The sequence below is a fragment of the Melospiza melodia genome, chromosome 5 (genome assembly GCF_035770615.1).
Source record: "Melospiza melodia melodia isolate bMelMel2 chromosome 5, bMelMel2.pri, whole genome shotgun sequence".
NCBI classification, from domain to species: domain Eukaryota; kingdom Metazoa; phylum Chordata; class Aves; order Passeriformes; family Passerellidae; genus Melospiza; species Melospiza melodia.
In genome coordinates, this window is record NC_086198.1 from 17,362,960 (window position 1) to 17,385,550 (window position 22,591).

The 22,591-nt window shown below is 43.2% G+C and overlaps 1 protein-coding gene across 1 annotated transcript; it reads left to right on the forward strand.

The window, feature by feature from the left end:
• The first annotated feature begins 530 nt into the window (after window positions 1-530).
• On the forward strand, window positions 531-18,597 carry ARHGEF38 (Rho guanine nucleotide exchange factor 38). The gene is made up of 4 exons (XM_063156442.1): window positions 531-782; window positions 11,359-11,564; window positions 14,014-14,137; window positions 18,446-18,597. Exons 1-4 carry the CDS (start codon window positions 599-601, stop codon window positions 18,595-18,597), a joined length of 666 nt encoding a protein of 221 aa, XP_063012512.1. The 5' UTR covers window positions 531-598.
• The last annotated feature ends 3,994 nt before the right edge of the window (window positions 18,598-22,591 follow it).

Here is a 22,591-nt window from a genome sequence, read left to right on the forward strand (position 1 = left end):
CTGGTCGCCTTTCAAACCTGTAGATCCGGAGTTTCCAGCCCAAAAGCTACACCTCTCAGTAGGGTCAGGAGACTGGCAGATGCAACTTGATATGCAGGGAGCCGGGGTCCTGACCAGGCTGCCGGAGTGAGGGCCGAGTGGGTGGCTGGCCTCCCCTTTCCCACTGCCTTGCTGTCCGCTTCACCTGCCCGGCGGTGCAGAGCGGGAAGGGCTCTGCCGTGCCACCCTCGGGCATCTCCCTGCCGGGGCCGGGAGGAGGCAATTCCCGCTCCTCGGTGCCGGCACCCCGGGCCCTGCAGCAGGGAGAGGGCCGGGAATGGCTGCGGTTTGGGGCTGGCTCCGAAAGCGGCCCCGCCAGGCGCGTTGCACACGGGGCAGGTGAATGCAAACGCTGCCCGGGGCGGCAGCTTCCCGGGGGTGGAGCTGCTCCGGCACAGGTGGCAGGGCTGAGCCCGGGGCCCTGCGGAGCCTGCGAGCCCGGCTGCAAACCCACGCCCAAAGCAGCCAGCCTTCACCTGGGCAAGGGGGTCACCTCCCCGGATATCGAGCTATTGTCCCCCTCCAGCAGCAGCAGCACGCAGGGCTGTCCGGGGCGAGCATGGACTGTCCGGGGAAGGAAGGCACCGGGGGAAGGCTGAATTTGGCCCTGCTAAGGAGCAAGCTGTACCTGGGGCAGAGGAGGAGGACGGAGCCCGTGGTGGAGAGCAGCACCACCGCCGGGGACCACGGCAACTTGAGGAGGAGTCAGTCCGACAGGACAGAGTACAGCCAGAAATTGCAAGGTACTGGGGAAGCTTGTTCAGTGCTCTGCTGCCAGGGATGCTCTGAGCCGGGCTGGTGTCTCCGTGCCCTCCAGGCTGCAGCCTTCAGATAAAGAAGGGAATGGCAGGCTCTGCCCCCCCACACCCACATTGGAATGAGCAATGACCCCTCTCAGCCTTGCCCCCCACCTCCAGGCTGTGACATGTTTCCCCTAATTTTTCTAAATGGTGTTTTGTAGACGGGACACAAAATATAATTGAAGGTTTTGGTGAGTGCCTGCAAAACTCGTATGCAACGAAACCCTTTCTCATTCACCAGAATGCATTTGCAACACAAACAGTAATGTGAAAATAGGATGGCTCCATCCTATCTGTCTTTGGCTGTCGCATTAAGCAGGGTATGTGCCAAGTCATTAGAAGCATTAAGGACTTTTTATTTTTCTCAATTAAAAATATTGTGGTCTATAAACTGTTGCATAGATTGTACAAGCCTGAACTAAAGTATGTCCAAATACATGTTCAGATGGATATACTGATGTAAATTATACCATTCTGTGATTATGGAGAGAGTTGCTTTTCAAATAACCAAATTGCATATGGAACACAAATTGTAGTAAAGTATGTCAGTACTGGGTTTGTCAATCAAAAATTAAATGTGATGCCACAAATTGAGGAAAAGCATGAAGAATGTGAATAGTAGTTTCTGAGAGTGCTCTGGAACACCAACTGATGAATTTCTGTGGGTTTCCAGGGTCTTGAACAACAGGGTTTGAGTATTATTATACTATAAGTGTGTATTACTAATAGTGCTATAACTGCTTAGTGGCAGTCATTCTTGCAACCATAATCCTTTATGAGGAAATAAAATAGAAAAATACTTTGGATTGCTGTATTGTGGTTTTGATGCACTTAATTAGGAAGTAGCATTGCTTCAGAGAGACAATAAAAGCAGAAAATAAAATAATAAGCCTGAAAATAATAGGTTTTCTATGGGGACTGCATATGCTGAAACAGAGAGGTTCATCAATTGTGCTCTTCCCTCCTCATGATAGCTAATCAATGAGAAGGTGAAAAATACTCAGATAAGTCAGACCCAAGATTCAGGAATCTGGCAGGGGTGTTTCAGGGCACGGATAGCTGTGGCAAGCTCATGGCACAAATCCCATCAAGACAGCAGATTTTAACTCCTAAATGGGGTTGGCCAAGTGAGGTCAAGGTTATCAGACGAGTATCCAGCAAAAAGGTGTGAAATCTTTCTGTCCTGTGTCAGCCACGTTCAAGCCATGAACGTCTCCTGTTTAAAATCTGAAGGCGAGGAAGTGGGGAAGCCCAGGAAGTCACGGCAGAGCTGAGGTTAAGTTTATGGCAGCAGTCCAAGGAAACAGTAAATCCAGCTTTACAGCTCCTGCCACATGCTGGGACTGCCACGGCCGCCTATTGCAAAGCACGGGCTGGTATCAGCTCACTCTGTTTGCCTCCGTTTGTTTGAGAAAAACAATGTTGGGTTAAAAATGTACCTGCAGGCTTTGCGTTGGATTAGAAGTTGTCTGTCCTCAGAGTGCAGGTACAAAGGCAGTAGAAATTCCTATAAAATATATTTGCACTTGCCATAGAATTGCAGTTATGTGCCCAGGCCTGACCTGGATCAAATTTTTTTGAGGAAGATGTGCCTGAATCTGATAAGGATCACGGATCCCGGATCCCGGACCTAATGTGCTGCCTGCCAACACTGACGCTGTGCTGTGGTTGGACACCCTTTGTGTTCTGCATTTTTCTCGGAGCACTTGGATGCAAAGCAGCTTACAGCAAGGAAGTGGTTTTGTTGGCACAAAGCTTTTGAGTTTTCCATTCTTGTTAAGAAAACCAGCAGCCCTGTTGGTGACAGCTTTTCTGGTGTGTGTCACCCGGTCGGGACTTTCTGATCACCCTAGACTGGTAAATGCTCTGTAAAAAGATACAAATGGGAGCTTGCACTTGCTTCTAACAGGAATTGTGGGAAAAGCTCTGTGTTTAGTTGCCTCTCCCTTCTATTGGCTCCTGTTCTCTAACACATAATCTGCAGACCTGGGGTAGGTATTAGCGCAGACAAGGATGTGTAAGACACAGGGATGCAACAGCAGCAAGCCCTGCAGAAGGAAATCTCCCATAAGTGGGGCGGGTTCCCACGGGGGCTGCAGGACCCTGCTCTGTGCTGGCGGCAGGCAGCCTAGGCGGAGCTCAGGGGCCACGGTGTCTTTGCATCAGCATTGCAGGTCATTTGTGCAGGGTGAAGCGCAGCCGAGGCACATCCCGCTCCCTTCCAGGCCCTGCAGACTCGGAAGGTTCCCCTGAGAAGGAACCGGGCTGTTCCTCCACAGCCCTGGAGTATATGCTCAAAATGCAGCTCGGTGTGGTGGAAATAGAGGCCCCCAAATAAAAGCCTGTGAAGAAAACAAAACAAAAAGCCCAAGAGAGCAAGCAGTCAGGCATAAAAACTCCTGAGAATTCAATTTCTACGCTTGGATATCTTTTAAGTTTTGTTTTATACAGTAGACCAATGTTTTCTATGAAGAGTGAGGAGACTTTCTCACTCTACATCTCCAGGGTAATCGAGGTGGTTTGTTCTGTCCTTCTACTAACAGCAGTGCACAATAGCATTGCCAAAGGTGGAAACTTCTGCAAGTGTTTTTCACTTTAAAATTAAGGATTGGTTAAGACAGAAGAAAGCATTTTCATGGTTAATGACTATAGTAGGTGTATCTATTCAATGGCTTATCTGGTGTGAATGGCCGTGCAACATTTCCTGACTTTACTCTTTTAAAAAGGAAATAAGATGCAAAGTAACTATTATATTCTCAAGGAGCTTGGCAAGCATTCGTGCCTGTACTTCAGCTCATCCTGTGAGATAACCAAATGCCTGCCAGCCCCATTTTAGATAGGGGTAAATAAGGTAATTGCCATCAAATGCCAGGTTCATGATAAAACCATGCAGTCATTTAGAGCTCAGATTACACTTGCATACTTGGAAGAGTCCAGGAATACCTTGATCAGGCCATATATGTCTTCCATCAACTGGACATTGCTCTTCTGAAGAGGAAAGAATGGGGTTAAGGAAGGTATATTCACTAGCATCTGTGGTGGAGATGCAGAAATAATATCAAGGATCATTATAAGAGCTAAGGCAGAGCTCCTGTGACATTTCTATTCATTGCTCTGCTCTACATTCACTAGAAAATTCAGCAAGTATGTTCTTTCAAGAGGAATGAAGAAGTTGCAAAACAAAAAGTGATATTTAGCATCTCTACTTTCAAATGTATTATCTATAGCTGGTTAGCTGGTATGAGTTATCTTTTCTAAAGTGAAAATCCATCAGTAGCAGCTTTAAAAGTAACTATATTAATATTTATGTATTGTATGAATGTTGGGATCAGTCTTTGAATTAACCCAAAGCTTCCATTCTGTGAGTACCTGTGTATTTTGATAAAAGGGGCTTGCTTGGTGCACTTATTGGCACACAAATGTTTGCAAGATCAGAGCAGATTAGCATACAGTGTGTCATGGGGATAGATGCTATTAACTAAAAAGGGCACACTATGAAAAGGCATTTGAAGCATAGTTCATTGTCTGTTAAGTTTTGGGCAGGTTGCTGTTTTTTTGTTAATAATTATATGCCAAACTTGTGCTTGCTGTGAAAAATGAGCTATTGAAAGCAGTGAGTTTCCTGAAGAAATCAGAGATCATATTTTCAGTGCTCAGCAAAACAATTAATGTCTCAAAAAAGCACCTTGTCTTACAAATTATTACATATTAACTCCCTTACAACTTTGGCTGTGAACGGGTCAACTGCCCTGGTCAGTGATTTGCACACACTTCAATTTGAAATGCATCAGGGACATACCTGTATTGGTGATTCAAATCACACAGCTACCACAACACACTGCCTCAGAGCTCATGTCTGAACCCTGAATGCTCTGTGTCTTCTCTGTCTAATGTAGTTATGAGAAATAACCAGATATTCTGCACCAGATGATGCAGAAACCAGCAAAATTATACAAATTCTTGGAAAGCTACTATCCCTTGGAGTACAAAAGCCCAGCCACCTTTGCTCCATCTCAGGCAGGGCACCTTTCTTCATCCCATCCTCCTCCCTGCTTGCAGAGCACACCACCCCTTCCTGCATGGGCTGCCCATGCCGTCAGCTTCTTGCACCTCCCACCAGGTGTAAAGATGCCCTGTGCCACTCCCCAGTTCCTTATTTGCTTTGTGCTAGCTTTCTATGGACTACAATGCAGATAATATCTTATTTCACTGCAGAATGTATTGATCCGTGCAGCGGCTGGCTTGCTAAAGTACAGTAAGGAGTAAAACTTCAGGTTATTTCCTGACATGCAGGAGATGGCTTGATGGAAAGTCTCCCCCCTGTGCCCTGGGATGAGAAGTCACAATCTAACAAATACTTCTATTTTCTCCCATGCAAATTTAGGCTCGGGGGATCTAATTCTGTTAACTTGTGCTGCAATAAAGCTGGAGTTATTCCTTGAGCTTATTCCCTGTCTGTCAGGTAAGCGAGCCCATCTTTTCAGAGCAGAATCCATTTTGTGCTGCAGTGTTTGCACAGCACTTAGCACAGCCAAGCCCTGCTGGGGCTGAGGACTCTTAGGAGCTAAGAGTAGAACTGGGAACTGCAGCCGAAGGGAAGACTGGGACACAGGGAGAGTTATGGATCCTCCTCTGAGCATATTAGCAAACATTTTATTACTTTGGATACTTTGCTTTGTGGGCCACAGTTCATACAGCTAATCCATGCCAAATCCTGAGGTGCTTGTGTCCTGGAGGGAGCAGTTCAGGTGCAGCCCTTCCTCAGTTCCTGCTCTATTAACATATTAGCTCAGTGCCACAGGGGTGGTGTACTTATACCGGTGTGTGACACCTTGGGAAGGTTTATTTGTAAGTATTGGAGCTAACAATAAGGGCATTCTTCTGTCACCTGATGATAAGCTTTCTTCCCTTGCACCATGGTCACATGGGAGCTCTCTGTAGTCCTGTCAGCACACACATAATTAGAGCGGTCTGCTGTCAAGGAATTGAAGAAAGAACCTGTACATTGAATGTAAATACTCTCTGTACCTTATGGAACAGAAAAATGATCAAAGACTGGATGACCTAATTGCGTGGAAGTCTCTGATGCAGGTTTTATAAGCAAACCTGTTGCCCAGGAATACGGGTGCAAGGTCATCCTGGTCCTGCAGTGTTTTCTTCCTGGTTCAGAAAAGGGGCTTTTTGCATGTGTTACTCACAGCCTGTGCACAGCAAACCTGCTCCTGAACAATGCTGCTCTCATGAGTCTCTCAGTAAAAGAAAAAAAAAAAGGTTTTCTTCAACTCTCTCCCAATATTTTTCTATTTCAGTGCCCAACTTGGTCTTCAGTGGCCTAATTTGCACCATGTTTGCACCATATTGTTGCGCTGTAAGAACTCTGGTGGGAACTGTAAGGACACCCCGTGTGGTCCCTCACAAAGGGAGGGGCGTCTGGAGTAAAACTGAGGTGTGTTATCTAACGTGATGCACTTCATCTGCACCTAGAGTCACACTCCATCTTTCCCCACTGCCTGTCCTGTTTCAGGCTCCCTCACTCCCATGGATCCCAGTGTCTCAGTGTCCTGCAGCCTTTCCAGCTCCTGCAGTGGATGCAGGCGTGTAGAAAACAGAGCCAGAGCGACAGCATGAGGAAGGAGAGGAAAGCTGCCACAGCTCTGGACTTGGCTGCCTGCATTTCATTCCCAAATCCAGCTGATAAAAGTCGGTGTACATTCCCTTGTGGAATTGCTAGGTTATCTGAGGGTAAAGGCTATCTGAGGACTTGCTTTCACAGAGGAATAATTTATCCAGGGTGATACAAAACTCATGTTTAACATGTGAAAACACAGTCATTCTGTAATTTGTTTGTTATACCTTGATAACTTCTGCCTTCACCAGTCCCTTGTGCCAGGCAAAATTCTTGTATCTGCACAGTGTGAGTGAGAGCTCACGTTCCTTTGGCATCTTTCAAATTCTGCCTAGGTAACAAAAAGGTCTGTAGCTCACTCCGCACACCAGCATCACTGTACTTGTTCCCATATTCTGTGCTAGTTCCTCTGGTTCCACATGGAAAGAACTGGATAGGGAGAAATCTGGGTCCCCACACAAAGAGCAAATGTAATATCCATTCAGAGCATCTTACCTGTGAGGAAGGATGGATAGAACAGACCTCTTGGAGCTGCTCACTCTCCAGGCAGGAAAACCAGGGAGATTTATGCACAGAGATCTTGCAGCCCTGCTATGGCTGGTCCTCCAGTCCCTTGCTGTGGGTCCCTGTAGTGAACGAGTAAAATGTAAGGAATGTTTCTCCATTACCTCTTCTAAGATTAAGGTTTGAAAATTAAAGTATTAAGTTACCTTTAACAAAAACTTTAGAAACTACTTTATTTTAGAAAATGAGGCATCCTATTGAAAGTTATTCATAGAGCTTTTAGTTGATACATTAAGCAAGCAGCAGACTTTTGTTACAGCAGAGCAGCAAGCAGCAAACTTTTGATACATTAAGCGAGCAAGCAGCAAACTTTTTGATACAGCAGGGAGCCAGCCAATGAACTTTGTGAAGTGGATGTGACCATTGCCTCTTTCAAAACCCTCTAAAAAAAGCAAACGCCTGAGCTGTCACTGGGGGCTGTGCTGCAAATATCTACCCAGCGCTGGAAGCTTTGCTGTCTGCGCTGTCCTGGCTGCTCCAATGAGGCTGCCCATGCTCCCCATCCCGGTCTGGTCCTGCTGCTGTGGCGCTGCTCCCTTGCTGGGTCACTGGGCTCCCCTGGGAGAGGCTTCACCGGAGAAGGACCCCCTGCACCCGCACGGATCGCCCCCATCGCACCCTGTCAGCCAGCGCTGGACCCATGGTGGTGGTAACCCCTTTCCTGTGCTTCTTGTAATTATTCTGGCATTCTCCTACTCTTCTGCTTTTCTCTCTTTCTTCCCTCTTTTATGAAAAATAAAGTCGCGTTATCGCTCTGGATCCCAACATTTAATGTCGTTTATGTTTTAATCTCACTTTCAGGTATGTTTTGAGCCTGGTTCCTTTCTGCAGTTGTAGATTAAGGCAAACCTGCCTCTCCTCCCTTTAAGCAGATTGGAACAGTCCCCCAGCACCTGCCCAGGGCCTAGAAGAGAGCTGCTGTATGCAGTATCATTGCAAGCTCTGTTTCTCCATGCTCTCACCACATTGTGGGATGTCTCCATCTGGGGGACATCTTTAGACTTCACACTTGCAAGAAATTGTTTTTGTAAGATATATGGCTTCTTTGTCCTTGTCATCACATAATGAACCTCTTGTTTTGTGCAACTTCACAATACTTAGTGAAGTATTTTTGTACTTCAATACACAGTTGAAAAACCTAAGTCATCTCCAAAGGAATGTCCTCCAGAAAGGCAACTCCTGCAGATAGCTGACGTCACAAAAGCATTAATTACAAACTTTGCCTTCTACTTTATATTCTTATGTCTAGTAAAAGTATCAGTTAGTTTTTTGTAAACTGGGCTTAAGATGCAATGGTTTAACAATCTATTCAATAGACTATTTTTTCATTTTTCTATACCTGGTATCTCTGAGGACAAATGAGTCAAATTCTTACTGTAGCAGTTAATCCTCAACGATGTCTTTTCCTGCTAATCCTCTCTTCAACTGTTCCAGGGCTGGTACACATTACCAGGTATAAATGAGTCTGATTATATTCCAGATATGCTCTCACTGTTTGTGCATTCATTAAACTTGCACTTACTCCGCAAGGATTTCAGCAAACTACTAATGTTCTCAAACTGGCCAAAAGCAATCAGCTGAACATGAAATCATACATTTTGGCTGTAATTATCATTTCAAGACCTTGCTGTTGCATTCTATAGAGACAGATATGCCTGAAATGAGAAAGTTAACATATTGGGTGAAAATGGAAAATTATATTACATTTAACTAAAGGAAACATTTATTAAAAAACATGTTTTCTGTAAGGAAACAGCATCTAACTGATATTTCTCATGATTACTTCTTCCTGTTGAGAATAATTTTTATTTCCCAGCATTATTATCTATTATGCAATAATGATAATAGATGAGCCCTGACATAATTCAAGAATCAAATTTGATCAGGGCTATCTAATGACACAAACTGAAAGAACAGCCTCTCGAGGGATTGTGAATTCCAGCCTGAAGTGAAATACAGTGGCTTTATTTTGCTCATATAATGGCCTCCCCTGCCACTAGTATAAAGATTAGGAAGTTTTTTTATACAGCATCTTGTGTTTACCTTAAAATTCCATCTGATATGATAACATCTGTGTCTGAGACAAAACTAAACTTCTGAGATCTTCCTCTCTGTGCTTTCTCGGGAGTTGCCCTGAACTCTTCACACAGAGTTGCAGGCATGCAAACAGTGTCACACTCAATCTAAAGAAAAATCCTGGTTTTGGTGCAAAAGTTAAATAGAAATGGATTGTTCATATGGTTCCTTGTGAATTAATAAATGTGGTTACATACTGTAAGTTTTCAGAATAAAAAGTACCTGCTGCTTTAGCATGTCAGCAGCAGGCAAGGTGGTCACATTCTGCAACCCTAGCAGTAAATTTCTCTGAGGGAACTTTGAAGTGATACTGGTACCAGTTTTGCTCTCCTGCTCACTAAAGAGCAGAGTCTGTAACATTCAGCACACAGCACCTTTGGTGGATGAGCTCTGCAGCAGCACGAACTCATCAGTGCAAGGTTAAGCCTAAAATTCTTTTGATAGCCAAGGCCTTGGAGAGGGGAGACATTCTCTTCATGTTTCCATTTCATTGTCTCTGTACAAACTCGAGGACAAAATGTTCATGCTTGTGTTATGCACAAACTTCAAGGCTAAAAACTCCAAGCTGAAAAGTGTATCTAAATACAAAAATGTTTGAGAAAACAGCTCCCCTACTCCTCTGCCTTCCATTCCCCCACCCAGATTTGTTTAGGTTCTTGGTCCTCATTGTTTAAAACTAGTGCTGTAGAGACTGACATGCTGTCCCAAAAGCAGCTATTTAAAACTATCTGTGGTCACATCAGTCTCACTTGAAAACCTGGTGGGAGAGTCATTAATAAAAACCTTTCCTTTCTGAGTATCACTGGTCAGCATAATTGTAGAAGGTATGGGTAAAGATGATATATTTGATTTATTGTATTTTACACCTCTTGTTTTAAGATGGCTGAAAGCCCTGAACACTGCTTGGCTCCCACAGGTCCAGCTGTGGGCTATCCTCTACCCCCTTGGCTGGTGTTGCACAGGCCAGTTGCACTGTTCAATGCTCACTGGAGTGCTCATGACCTTACCCTTAACAATCAATTAAAATAAATGCAATATGATCGGTGAGCAAAGCACCTGATACTGCTTTTTATTACCTCCTTCAGTACAGTCTGTACAAGAAGCTGACTTGAAGGTGTAGCAGTCGATTGTTGGCAGAGATTCCCATCCTTTGCTGCTGAGCAATAAAAGCCAGGGCTGTCAAAGCTCAGCCTGAGTGATGCAGACTTGAGCACGCTAATGATATGTCCATCTTTGTTGGTACTCTGCACCATCTTGTGGCTAGCAGAAAAACACCAGAATAGCCTCTGAAATCTTTGACTCAGGTCTTTTTTGGTTTCGTTTTTGGATTTTGTGTGTATTTCTTAATGAAAAATATGGATTGCCAGTGCCCTTTTTAGAGCTGACATGGATCTCTGCAGGCTGGCTTACAAACCAGAAAGTGGGAAGACCATCATTACAGATAAGTAGGATGTGTGCAGGTCTTGTAATGTATATAAATTACCCATCCGTAGAAGAGTCACTTGCATTTTCCTGTATTTGAGACAAATCAGATATCCTAGGTGTTAAGTACCAAAAAGCAGTGAAGAATGTCCTAATCCCAATGATCTCTGTTTTTTGTAGAAATGGTTGTTATTGATCATTAAAGGTTTTCTCGTATTCTTCTTGAATTCCTTTGTCTCTTTCAAAAAATATTTTTAAACAGAGCTGGAGGATTCATCATCATTGTTAGTAACATTGTCTTCACTTTAAAGTTTGTCATCCAGTACTTGCAGTCCTCAATTTCCCATGAATAGACTCAATGTTACATTGTACAGAACAAAGGTTATTATTGTGAAGCTTTTTTATGGTAAACAGCCTTTTTCTTTCACAGGAGCACATTTTTTCCATCCTCCAAATCATAATAGATGTCAGACCACTACTGTTTTCAAAGGAGTAGAAGGGCATCAGCTATCCTGGAATTTCAGTGTGACGAGAATTAGACTCTCCTGTGCTCCATAGAAAATTTCTGCCCAATACCAAACATCTAAACCAGAGGAGTCAGGGATGGGTTATCGACTTAATGCCAAATGGACGAGTTGCTTGGGCATACCCCTGTCCACTTTTACAAGAAGGAGATGGGTTGACACTCAGTCTGATTTGGGTTCGCCATTTCTTATGCTTCTTTTCCTGCTCGCCATGGCTGTTTGTCCACCACCCATGGTCATGCAGGGCAAGCTGGATGAGCATGTGGAATTATGACAGTCCTCACGAATCTTTTCCTTTTTTTACCAGAAAAAATGGCTCCACAGGCGGTGTCCTCACCCCCTGCCACCCCGCTGCAGGAGGACAAAGAAGAAGAAGACGAAGAAGAAGTCAGGCGACGCATGATGGCCAGGAGGGTGAAAATCATCGCAGAACTCCTGCAGACTGAGAAAGACTTTATCAGTGACCTGGATCTCTGCATCCAGGAAGTGATTCAGCCCCTGAGAAACATGCAGGTGAGTGCTGGGGTGGAGGATGAGGGGATGGTGCCAAGGTCTCAACTCAGCCACGTTCTGCTTGCAGACCATATCCATGAAAGCACAAGTGTCAGCAGGAGAGTGACGTGGTGCTGGGAGCGGGTCTGGAGCCAGCGCTCCGGGATGTGATGTGTCAGGGCTCTGACAGCGAGGGGCGTGGGAGGTCAGAGATGCTCCTGAACCCTTGTGCTGAACTTGCATAAAGCCTGCATCGAGGTGCTTGTCCAGAGGTCAGCTTGGATATTACATCCCTGCCTGTGGGCTGCAGCAGCAGCTTCCAGCTCTGCCTTCTGCTCTGCAGTTATAACCCTTGTTATGTGCCACGGCAGATGCTTACTGGAACCTCAAAATGAAGGTTTTTCCCACAGTAGAGACTGGAATGGCATGAATCTCTGCATCAAGGTTAAATTCAATTGTTAAGATAACTTTATTCATCCTTTCAGACAGTTGTAGTGGATAAATACCATGCTTGACAGGCCAGTGAGGACTTGGGATATTTGTATTTCACACAAAAGAGGTACATTTAAGAAAAAAGGCTCATAAACTACCTTTCATGGAAAAGACCTTATTAGGCCAATGATACTATTTTCTTTTTCAGCTGAGACTTCAAAGAGCACCTTTTCCTCAACAGTATTTCAATTTGTAGAAAAATGGTGCTGGAAATAGAGGAGATTGTCCAGACAGAGATTCGTGGTTGTGAGGTCTAGCATTCAACAGAGGCTGCACAAATAATATCTGCTGCAGAAATAGAATAAAAATAATTTTAAACAGACCTTAATCCACGTAATCTTTGTGTAGGGTTTGTGGTGACAAAATGCAGATGCAGAGGCCAAACTGTCATCAGGTGACATTGGCAGTGCCTCTTAACCTGTGCTGCTAAAACTTCTGCAGGACATTTTTGCTTTTCTAAAACTGTGTCAGAATTTGCTCCAACTCACTCTCAGAAGAGCTGGCATCTGCTGACATAACTTTAGGAGTTCTTGACTTTTTCTTCCTCCCTCACTTGTTCATCCACTTAGAAGTAGTCTCCACTTGACTTCCTCCCCAGCCTGGCCAGCACGGAGCAAGAATATTCCCTGGTTGAACTCGCTGATATTTTTGACAAAAGTGCCGTATTCTGTAACTCTTTTTCAACCAACTAAAAACATTCTTTTTGATTCTGTCCTTTGCCACTGCGTTAATGTGTGGAAGTGTCCATGCATGATGTAGCTCCAAATACTATGTAGACATGCTGGGGAGGAGGTCAGAAGTCCTGTGCTAGATGTATACAGGAAAAGTAATTTAGAGATTATAACTGTCTTAATCTAATAACCTCTGCATTTTTGAAAGGCTTTCAGGAATGTTACATGTTTTTAATGCTAGCTCTCCAATAAACTACCATATTGGAAGTTTATAATGTATTTAGAAAATTGGTCTAGGCAATGAATCTGTTTCATATTTCCAAATGGATAAAACACCTTTTAGCCCCTATAATGCTTATAAAGAAATTAACTGCATCAGTACTGGAAGTGTATTTCTGATTTTGTTACAATAGCGTGCAATTTGATCCTCCTGGCATCTGGTAAGCTGCCATGTAAATCAGCAGTCCTCTTCCAAATGGAGAGGTAAGATCAGAGAGTATTGATATGGGTGATGAAACTGGTCTTGTCTTTGTTCTCAGTATGAGCACATTACCACTGGTTATCTCCAATGATCCCCAAACAGTAACTATTGCCCTGCTGTGGAATGAAAAGTACACGTCCTGGAAATCATTTACTTCCTGTAAGATGAGGAGGGACACAGAACCCAATTTTCAGTTGGTAGAAATGGATACAATTCACTGAAATCCATGTTGTGTGCCCAGGCTCTGTAAGAAGTTCTTTAGGTAGCATTAATATCCCAAATTAGAAATGTGTTTCTTTTAGTGGAAGTTATATGATGACTTTGGATTTATAGGACAACTAATTTAAATGGCACCAGCTATCTTGGAGTTTTTGTACCTGGTAGCTGGCACCAAAGTGCCAAGCTCTCAGTTTTTGTAGTGGCCTCTGATAGTGGGTGGTAATCAGGGAATCAAACCTACTGCCAAGTATTGTTTTCCCCAGTGGGAAAGTAAACAAACATTTCAAAGCCAGCTAAGGATCTTTTCTTTATTCAGATGATAATATTTATTTCCTTCCTAGGTAAACAGTTTCAGTTAGTGATAGTTAAAAATAAGGTTAAAAACACTTGATAACATACACTTTGTCAACAGCGTCAACCATATTATACTAATGTGAAAATTGTGTATGTGTCCTTGAAGTCACAAGGAGGATGTTTATATGAGGTTTTGCAGAAGTGGTGCTTCCTGGAGTGTTGAACACTCAGGGCATAGCAAGAGAAGCTGTGTAATACACAACGTCCTCCTTTATCCTTTGTCAGTAGCTGCTTACTATTTGTATTCCATTAGATTGCTCGCTTTGACGTGGATGGCTTGTTTAGCAACGTTGAATTGGTCCATCAGCTATCAGCCAAACTGCTGTCATTGTTGGAAGAAGCCACAACAGATGTGGAACCACCCATGCAAAGAATCGGTATGTTTACTGTCCTCTTGAGTTCTACAAAGTCACGTGAAAGAATAAACATAACACTCTCCTGTCCTCTGCTCTCATCTTAGCTAGTACCCCTCTCAGAGGCTGGCATGCTAGGGGCTGTCCAAAATGACACAGGAAAAATGACATGTGAAACCTGTCCACTTGCTGTACTGTATTTGTATGATGATGATGCTTTTTTTTCCATACATCTGGATGCTGAGGAGAAGGGAGGAAAGAGAAAATGGGTTTAGAATGAGTAAAACCTGTTGCAATGAGTTATACAAATTACTGCTAAGATCTGTTTCATCTAGTTTGATATTGCCTACCTAAATCCACTTGTGCTGACTCAAACTCTTATTTTGCATATACAGAGTTGTGCCATTCAGGAAAAGTATTAGAAATATTTGGAATAACAAGCATATCAAACCTCAACCCATCCCAACACTCTAAACATGTATGTACTGGTGATACAGTTCCTGTAGGAGGTGGTTAAATGTGCTTGACAGGGACACGGACAGTAGAGAAAGATGTAATGAATCTGAAGTTTGTGGGATTCTGTGTGGGAATGTCTGTAGGAATCACAGGTATTTTCAGCCAGCAGGTTGGCCCCGGATATGTCACAACAGCCACAAGTTCTGCAGGTCAGGTCATGAACATTAAAGGCAGTGATTCATGTGACATTCTGGCACAGCTGGAGAGATTTAAGAAGTTACCAGCAGACATCAGCTCTCCCATGACTGCTTTGTCAGTGCAGAGGCTCCTTAGGGTGAGCTACCTTTAAGGGATCAGGTGAGAATTCTGAATTTGCTTCAGTGCAAAGTCAGACAGTTAGTTTAAAAATTTAAACAGTTCAGTTTAAAAAATTTCCAGCTGTGATTCAGAGGTCAAGAGAGGTTCTTTCTTTCCTAGCCTGACCACATACCACAGGTAACACCTTATATAAAGTGTCCCTCTTCTCTCAAATAATTGGGTAAAAATATCAGTTGCCACTTTACTAAGAAACAGGATATTAAAGCATGAGAGGCTTGGGAAAAGTATTAATTCTAGCACGTCTCAATCTGGTTTGCCAAGGCAACAGCTTAACGTAGTTTGATGCGTCTGTGTTGTTTGGCAGTATTTCAGTAAAAGTGCATCATGATGAGTCATACTCTTAATAAGCAATGTTCTATTCTAGCAGGAAGTGCCTTTCTCACAGCCAAGAGAATCATTCTATTAGTTCCCTGCCACATTCAGAAGTAAAGACAAACAATTTCATCCATCTATTAGGGTGCATTTCTCCAAAATAGACAAAGAACCATGAAAATGCATGGGATCATTGATCACAGGGTTGGCTAACTTATGACAGGAAAAAGGTTGTCAAGTAAGGTGTGAGACATTCTTCTGAAGGCTGAGACAAAAATAGGGAGAATAATTGCATCACTACAAGCAGTTAGTAGGTTTATTGTCCTCTGAAAGTACATCAAAGTAATAATTTTGTGTTCAGGATCTTCAGTGTAAAAGTTTTTGAAGGCAGTCTATAGAAAAAGCACACTCATCATATTCTGTCATGTTTAATGTATTTAAAAATCTTGTATTGAAGTATCTTACTTTGGAACCCAGTCATGGTGAGATTCAAAAGAACTGATAATTCACTGCTTTGAAAGCAAAACAATGTGGTTGTTCATAGTCATGTCTTATTTTAGTCTGTGTTCTCCACATTTTATCCTATGTCCACATTGAAAAGTGATAATGTCCAATAGGAGCAGACTTGCAGAGTGAGAGTTTCTGCTAAGGAAATGGTATCCACACTACACATTTTACAAGGTCTTACTTCAGCTTGGCTGTAGCCTGTGCCTGTGGGTTGAGATGCCCCTCATGGCTGGACTGCATAAGATGTGATCTTGGAGTGTGTCTTCTGGCAATTATCATCCTCTAAGGGATCCAGTTTGTATCGCTGTGACTGCTCCACCACACAGGGAGATGAGGACTAATGAGTGGCTGGTTTCAAAACCCATCTCCTAATCCGAGCTAAAATAGGTTAAATACCTTTTATAGTCCTTCCGTGATTTTTTTTCTCCTCTCTGTTCTGAGTACATATTCTTCATGTTCCTTTGTATATATGAGGAGGAATATGAAGACTTAGCTTTTGCTATTAGCCTCCTTCCTCCCTCTCCTACTGCTGCCTGTAGTGGAAGCACCACTGAGAGCAACAATTCCTAGGAGGAAGACTTGAGTAACAAAGCAGTTTCTCCACTGCTTTGTTACTCAAGTCTTCCTCCTAGGAATTTCTCTTTGAGACTGATGACCAGCTCCAGAAGAGGCATCAAGGAGCTTTGCATCTCTCAGAGTATTTTTAAAGCTGTGCCAAATCCAATGTGGTTTTGGTTCATAAAGTAAGCTCCCACAGTGATATGCCCAAAACTCATCTGATTCGGTTCGTACAGCTCAGAACCAAGACAGGCTTTAGGTTTAGAAATCCACCAGCTGTTAAAAGGCCCTGTTCATGAAATCAGCACATGATTTTTCTCATCATTGAGTATCAATGGGAGTATCTTTCGCTGTGGTACAATACTTCAGTGAACAGAACTTGCCCAGCTCTTTCCTTCTGGAGAAGCTAATTTTCAGCCTGTAGTATACACTGAAATGAGCTCTAAGGCTACATTGCATTTTTCCTACTGAAAATGTGACCTCACTTGAGGGCTTAGGATAACACAGACCATGCTAAGCACTTGGAGCTCTGCTTAATGTTAGTGCAAATTTTGAGAGCTCATGATCTCTAGAATTGGGTGCCAAGCATGCAGGATCAAGGTTGAGGCTTGTTAAGGTTTCCCCTTAGGTTGGTGGCTAATAAAGGCCTGCACAGAGTTCATGGGAAAGCCAGGATATAATGTGCATTGTTAGCCATCAGCATTAGCAGTAAGCACAAGGCAGAGAAGACAGCTAAAGAGCATTTAACTACAGGATGCTGGTGCTTTTCTGATTGTGCCCTTTCAGTAACTAAAATGTACTGTGGTGGTCTTAGGTCCTCATTGTTTTTTCCCTTATTTGCACCCTGAAACCAACGTGCATTAGACAGCCCAGTTAACCTTCGCTGCTAGGGCAGAAAACCCAGGGCTGTGTTACTGTGGTAACTGAATCATTTTTCACTTGAAGATGGAGCAGTTCAATGCAATGTATTATGGAACAGCACACTCCGGTCAGGATGAAGCATGCAGGATGCCTGACAGCTCAGAGCTTGCTCTGTGAATGAATAGAGAGCTCCCAATTAATGCAGTGTTCAGCTTTTACCTTTAATAGTCATTGCTGTAGCTCAACAGGAATGTTTATAAACATCTATTTGGACTAGTTGCCACATAGATATAATTTTCAGTAAATGCCCGACAGGAGTTTTCAGCATTGCTGTTGTTTATTATACACATTTCCAAAGATGCTGATCAGGGGGCTGCTGCAGAACTGTGTAAGAACTGAGCTAATATCTCAGCAGACGAGAGGAAGCATGCTCTCCCTGCTCAGATTTCTTACATACACAGAACCAGACACAAGAGTTTTAGGCTGACAGAATTAGGCTCCAGAAGTAAATGGGAAATCAAGTGTAGGACTACTTTAGTGCCTCTAAAATTCCCAACTGTTCTTTATGGGAAAATGGTGGTGTGGAGGACTGAAGATGGAGGTGTTCTCCCTCTTCAGCTGTATATAAACCTAGATATTATATAAAAATGGCTGTAATCCATGGTGGTTTCATTTAATTAGGGGGGGGGTTGGAGGTTTTTCTTCTGTCGTGTGGAGAAAATTCTCTAGTCTAGGTCGTAACAATTGCCATTTCAAGGTTTTGCAAAACAGATAAAATTGAAATGGCTAATGGAAGATAGAGTCATTATTCCTGTCATTACCCATTTAAGTTCATATTCATGAAAAAAGTCAAAAGGAAAGCTAACAGGCTTGCATTCATCCCTCCTGCCAGCCCATGACACAAAAATGGTCTCCCTTTATTAGTTAAGCTCTCCTGTGTGTTTTCCTATGAAGGGGCATTAAGCTGGGGCAGTGAATTAGGAGGTTGTGTTTGAAGGGGTGGGGGTTGTAGAGATTTCATGCTTTTCCCCTGAGGGAATTTTTGTGCATTAACACTGATATAATGGTGCCTGGCTATGACAAAGATGAGCAGCTGAGAAATACATGTAATAAATAATGCACATAAACACACAAGATCATTTCTAAGGGAAGTAAAGTGGAAGCCAGCCTTTTTAGCTCACAGCTAATGTGGTGGAATAATAAAACTCCTTCTGAGATGCTGTTGTCTGACTTGACATGCTTTGTTTTTCTCCTTAACAGGGGAAGTGTTCTTGCAGATTAAAGGCCCACTAGAAGACACATATAAAATCTATTGCTATCACCATGATGATGCACACACCATGCTGGAATACTATGAAAAGGATGAAGAACTGAAGCAGCATTTAAGAGACTGTGTACAGTCCTTAAAGTAAGATCTTTTCAAATGATGATTTCCGTCCATAGTCAGTTGCCTGGCAGGGAACATTTTAAATGGATGTAGATGAAAGGTTCCCTGTAAATCCGGAGTTTTATAAGGCTTGCTGGGAGCTCTGGCTTATGCTGCTTTCATGAAAAGATGACAAGCCAGGGGCCATGATTAGATTTTTTTCTCTCTAAGATGGCCAAAAATAGCACAGGAAAGGTTGCTCTTTCCTTAGTTTCAGTGCCCCATACTGGCAAAAAAAAAAAAAAAAAAAAAAAATTAAAAATTGCTGCATCATATCATGGGCTATTAGGAACACCTTTTCCAATCCCAGGAAACTTGCTGCCCCCTGTCTTCAGCAAGTCTGCTCCTTGAATTGGAGCAGGCTGTTATGGAGCTACTCGAGTGCACTGGCAGTTCTGGGCTGCTGCTACGAGGCCCCAGGGTCTGGAGCTGCTGTGTAGTTCCCAAGTCCTCATAATGGGGGTGTCTGAGAGGGAACAGTGGTGCAGCAAGCTGCCAGTTCCCACCAGAGGCAGGTGCTTGTGCCATTGGCTCCAATGCCAGACCCTTGGGAAAATGTGTAGAGAGCTGGGGATGTTGCCAAGTAATGGATCCATCTGTCTTCCAGCACAGCTTCCTCCTGCAGCTAGTGGCAAGCATCAGCTCATCCACTCCATGGAGAGTGCTTCTCTTCCCACCCATAAATCCCCTTGCCCCTCACTTTCCCAAAAGCATCACACAGAGCTGTCAGGAGGGAACATGCCGCAGATTCAGACCAGAGGTCTGGCTCCAGCTCCAGGAAAGGCCCATGCTGCACTCTTGTAGGAGAGATGTGAAGTTATCACAAATAAAGAAGTGTACATCAGCAACAGATATTTCAGCCACACCCTAATTTGTGATTGGTCTTCAGAGATCTGTTAAGACTTAGGAGATGGGAGCTATGTCCAAGTGAAATCTGGAAAGAGTGGTGAAGGAAAATATTAATAACATTAAAAGAGAAGTGCTTGCTTTGAAGATAGGTTTTGTTGAAAATGAAGCTTATCTTGTGCAACATGTTTGGCTCTTAAATATATAACAAAGTATATGTATAGGGTTCTCAAGTTTTAACTACCCTGGAAGTTGGAATAAACAAATTTTCATATAAACTCATGCCTTCAGGCTAATGGATGGCCAGGTATTTCTCCTAAGTGGGTATTTTGGCGCTGATGCCTACAATAATCTTTCTTGACTAATCAAGAGAAGCCACTACTGTCATTCATTTATCCATGCTGCTGAGGCCAGGGGACATGGAAGGAAATACAGATAAAAAATAATGTCCGTATACATCCTAGGGTGGATGTTGCCACTTGTATCCCAGAGCCAGCAAGAGGTGCTTCTGCTCCAAAATCACAGCTGGGCTTTGTGAAGAGAAAGGATATTTTGTGCTGAGCCACTGTAACCTTTGCTAGCAGGAAGTGACAAGGACTTCTTTACAATGAACCCTTCTTTTGCCTTATTCTTTCCTGATTAGCCTTTAAACAGGAGCCAACCATAAAAACACTGGTGTGTTGTGATCTTTCCCAGTGCCTAAAGATTGCAGTCAATTCAACTATTAAGACCTGAAAGTGCATGCTGAGATTCAGAACTGTGGTCATCTAAAACTCTTTCTACCCAGTGGAGAATATTTGCCCTAGGAAGAAAACTATGCAAGATTGTTACCAAATAAGTTACAAGCTGTTTTCCATTGTGAGACATAACAAATGTGAGGGCTGGTGCTATCTTTGAGAAATGTTTACTTGATAAAGAGTTTTCTTTTCCCTTGGAAAGAATATTGTTCCACTTTAAAAATCTTAAATGAGCTGACATGAGTGGGGGCTTCTGTGCCTCCACTGAGTAATATCTGACATGTGAAAAACAAGTTCTATATCAGGAGCAATTTGAGAGTGGCACTGTGCACATCTGTACAGACAAATCAGATTTAATTAGCTATGTTGAGATTCCTGTTCCTTTTGACTAAAGAGGAAAATATCCATCCCAAAATGTAGGTGTCTGCATTGGAGACATGTGCAAATCCAATTTCTGTAGAGTCCCGTGTTTCAGCAGTGATTATGCAAACTGGGGATGTTGTTTGCTAGCCGAGCCAAAGAAATGCAGCTGGTAAAAATGAAAGGATGCTGGCAGCTACCTGCTCAGCTTTCAGCCTGAAGTAGCTCGGTCAACTATCACCGAGGGGCAGAGGGACGTCACAAGCACACAAAATGCTGACAGTGCAGAAGCATGAAAGCAGCAGCAGCTTCCAGATGCTCAGCTAGGCGCTGGGGGCCAGGAGATGAGAGTGCAGGCAGTCAAAAAAGTGTGGCTGAGGATGTGATGTCAGGAAAGCCTGATGCAGAGATGGTGCTGACACGTTTGGGTCTCTTGCATTTGAGTGTATTCATACCATAAGAAAACATTCTATGCACAAGTTTGCAAACTACAATTTTAAGTCCCTGATGCTTTTGGTATATGCATCAACACCATCCTAATCCAGAAAGGTTTCAGTTGATGTGTGGTCTACAAAAAGCTTCACAGCTTCATTGACTCTACACCCTAAAAGCCTGAAATGTATTCTTTTTCTTTTAAAACTGCATTTCTGTTTAAAGAGAGTAGACAGAGATGTATGTAAAGTGTAAGAATGATGTTTAGTTTTACTTTTTATATTAATGGCTTGATGTTACCTACAATTGTTAGCAGAGTGATCCAAACTTCCTTCTCTAACAGTGTGAGGACAAGGCTGGGTCTCGCAGCCAAAGCAGGTTTCTTACAATCCTTTTGCATTTGGGGCTGTCCATTCAAAAAGTTACAGGGTCAGATTCACCAGTACCCTCTGGCTGCTTTGTGCAGTTCTGCTGACACACAGCAGCCATAAACCTAAGTTACCTTGCCAGTTATGGCTACCCTGTGTACTGAAGTGTATCTGAGAATCTCCTGGTCTGTATAAATCCTTTTAGGAGGAATCTAATGCATGTTTTGTTTTCTTCTCTTTTGCAGAAAGAGATATGAAGAAGAGTAAGTACTATGCCTTTTTTTACATGTAAAATAAGCTTTATAGTATCTTTGATTTATCTTTAGTATGTTTAGAGCTGTACAGGTAGTAATTTTAAGAACACTTTTGTGTCAGTATAACCTGGAGAATTTTCCAGGACATATGCAGAATGCTCTGAGTGTTTGTCAACAGCATAGTGTCAGTCTTTGAAATCCAATTTCCTGCTACAATTCAGGCAGGCCTGCAGGTAAAGCTGTTTCTAAGCTGACAACCCCTTCAGTAGCCCTATGTGAGAAGCCCTCTTTAGGATCTTCCCCCAACAGTGGCTGGAAGAATATCAGAAAAGAACAAGCTCATTGCAACTTAGCCAGGAAAGTCCCCCAGCCACTAATGAGTTGTGGTTAAGGGACTTCTGTGCCAAATGTGACATCTTTGAAAAGCTGTAAAGGAGAATTCATCACAGCTGCAGCTTCTGGACATCCAGCATGTTGGCTGCATTGAAATGCAGCAATGCCTGTAGCAACCTGCAGTGAGAGGTCAGAGGAGGGGCTGTCTGAACTGAAGAGAAAGATTACAACCCCAGACAAAGTGTTAGGAGAAAGGAGGAGCAAGTGTGGTCTGTGCTGGCAGGAGAGGAACAGAACTCAAGTCAAGTCAGGGAATTTGTTAATCAGTCAGTTAATTGGATGTTGTAACTATGATCTGCATAAAATGCACTTTGAAACACTTGCATGTTGAAACTCTACTTTTGGAGGTTTCAAGTTTTTGTGCTAGGAAATAGTTTCTCTGCAGTTTGTTTTGATAAGGGATATTCCTGTGTACCCCTGTTCCACAAGGAGTGTGGCTCCAAGAGATACAAAATATCCAGAAGGTCGCAGTATGATCATGTGAGGCAGCAACACATGCTGAAATCACCCAAGACTCGCTGTTCTGCCTTGTGTAGCCCTAACAGATAGGAAAATCCCTGAGCTTGGCTGCCTCACAGGCAGGGCACTCA

Excerpts from the sequence above, each read along its gene's own strand:
- ARHGEF38 (XM_063156442.1), top strand. The coding sequence starts at position 599 with ATGGACTGTCCGGGGAAGGAAGGCACCGGGGGAAGGCTGAATTTGGCC. Across the intron at positions 783-11,358 it reads GTACAGCCAGAAATTGCAAG|AAAAAATGGCTCCACAGGCG; the intron begins GTACTGGGGAAG and ends TTTTTTTACCAG. Across the intron at positions 14,138-18,445 it reads ACCACCCATGCAAAGAATCG|GGGAAGTGTTCTTGCAGATT; the intron begins GTATGTTTACTG and ends TCTCCTTAACAG.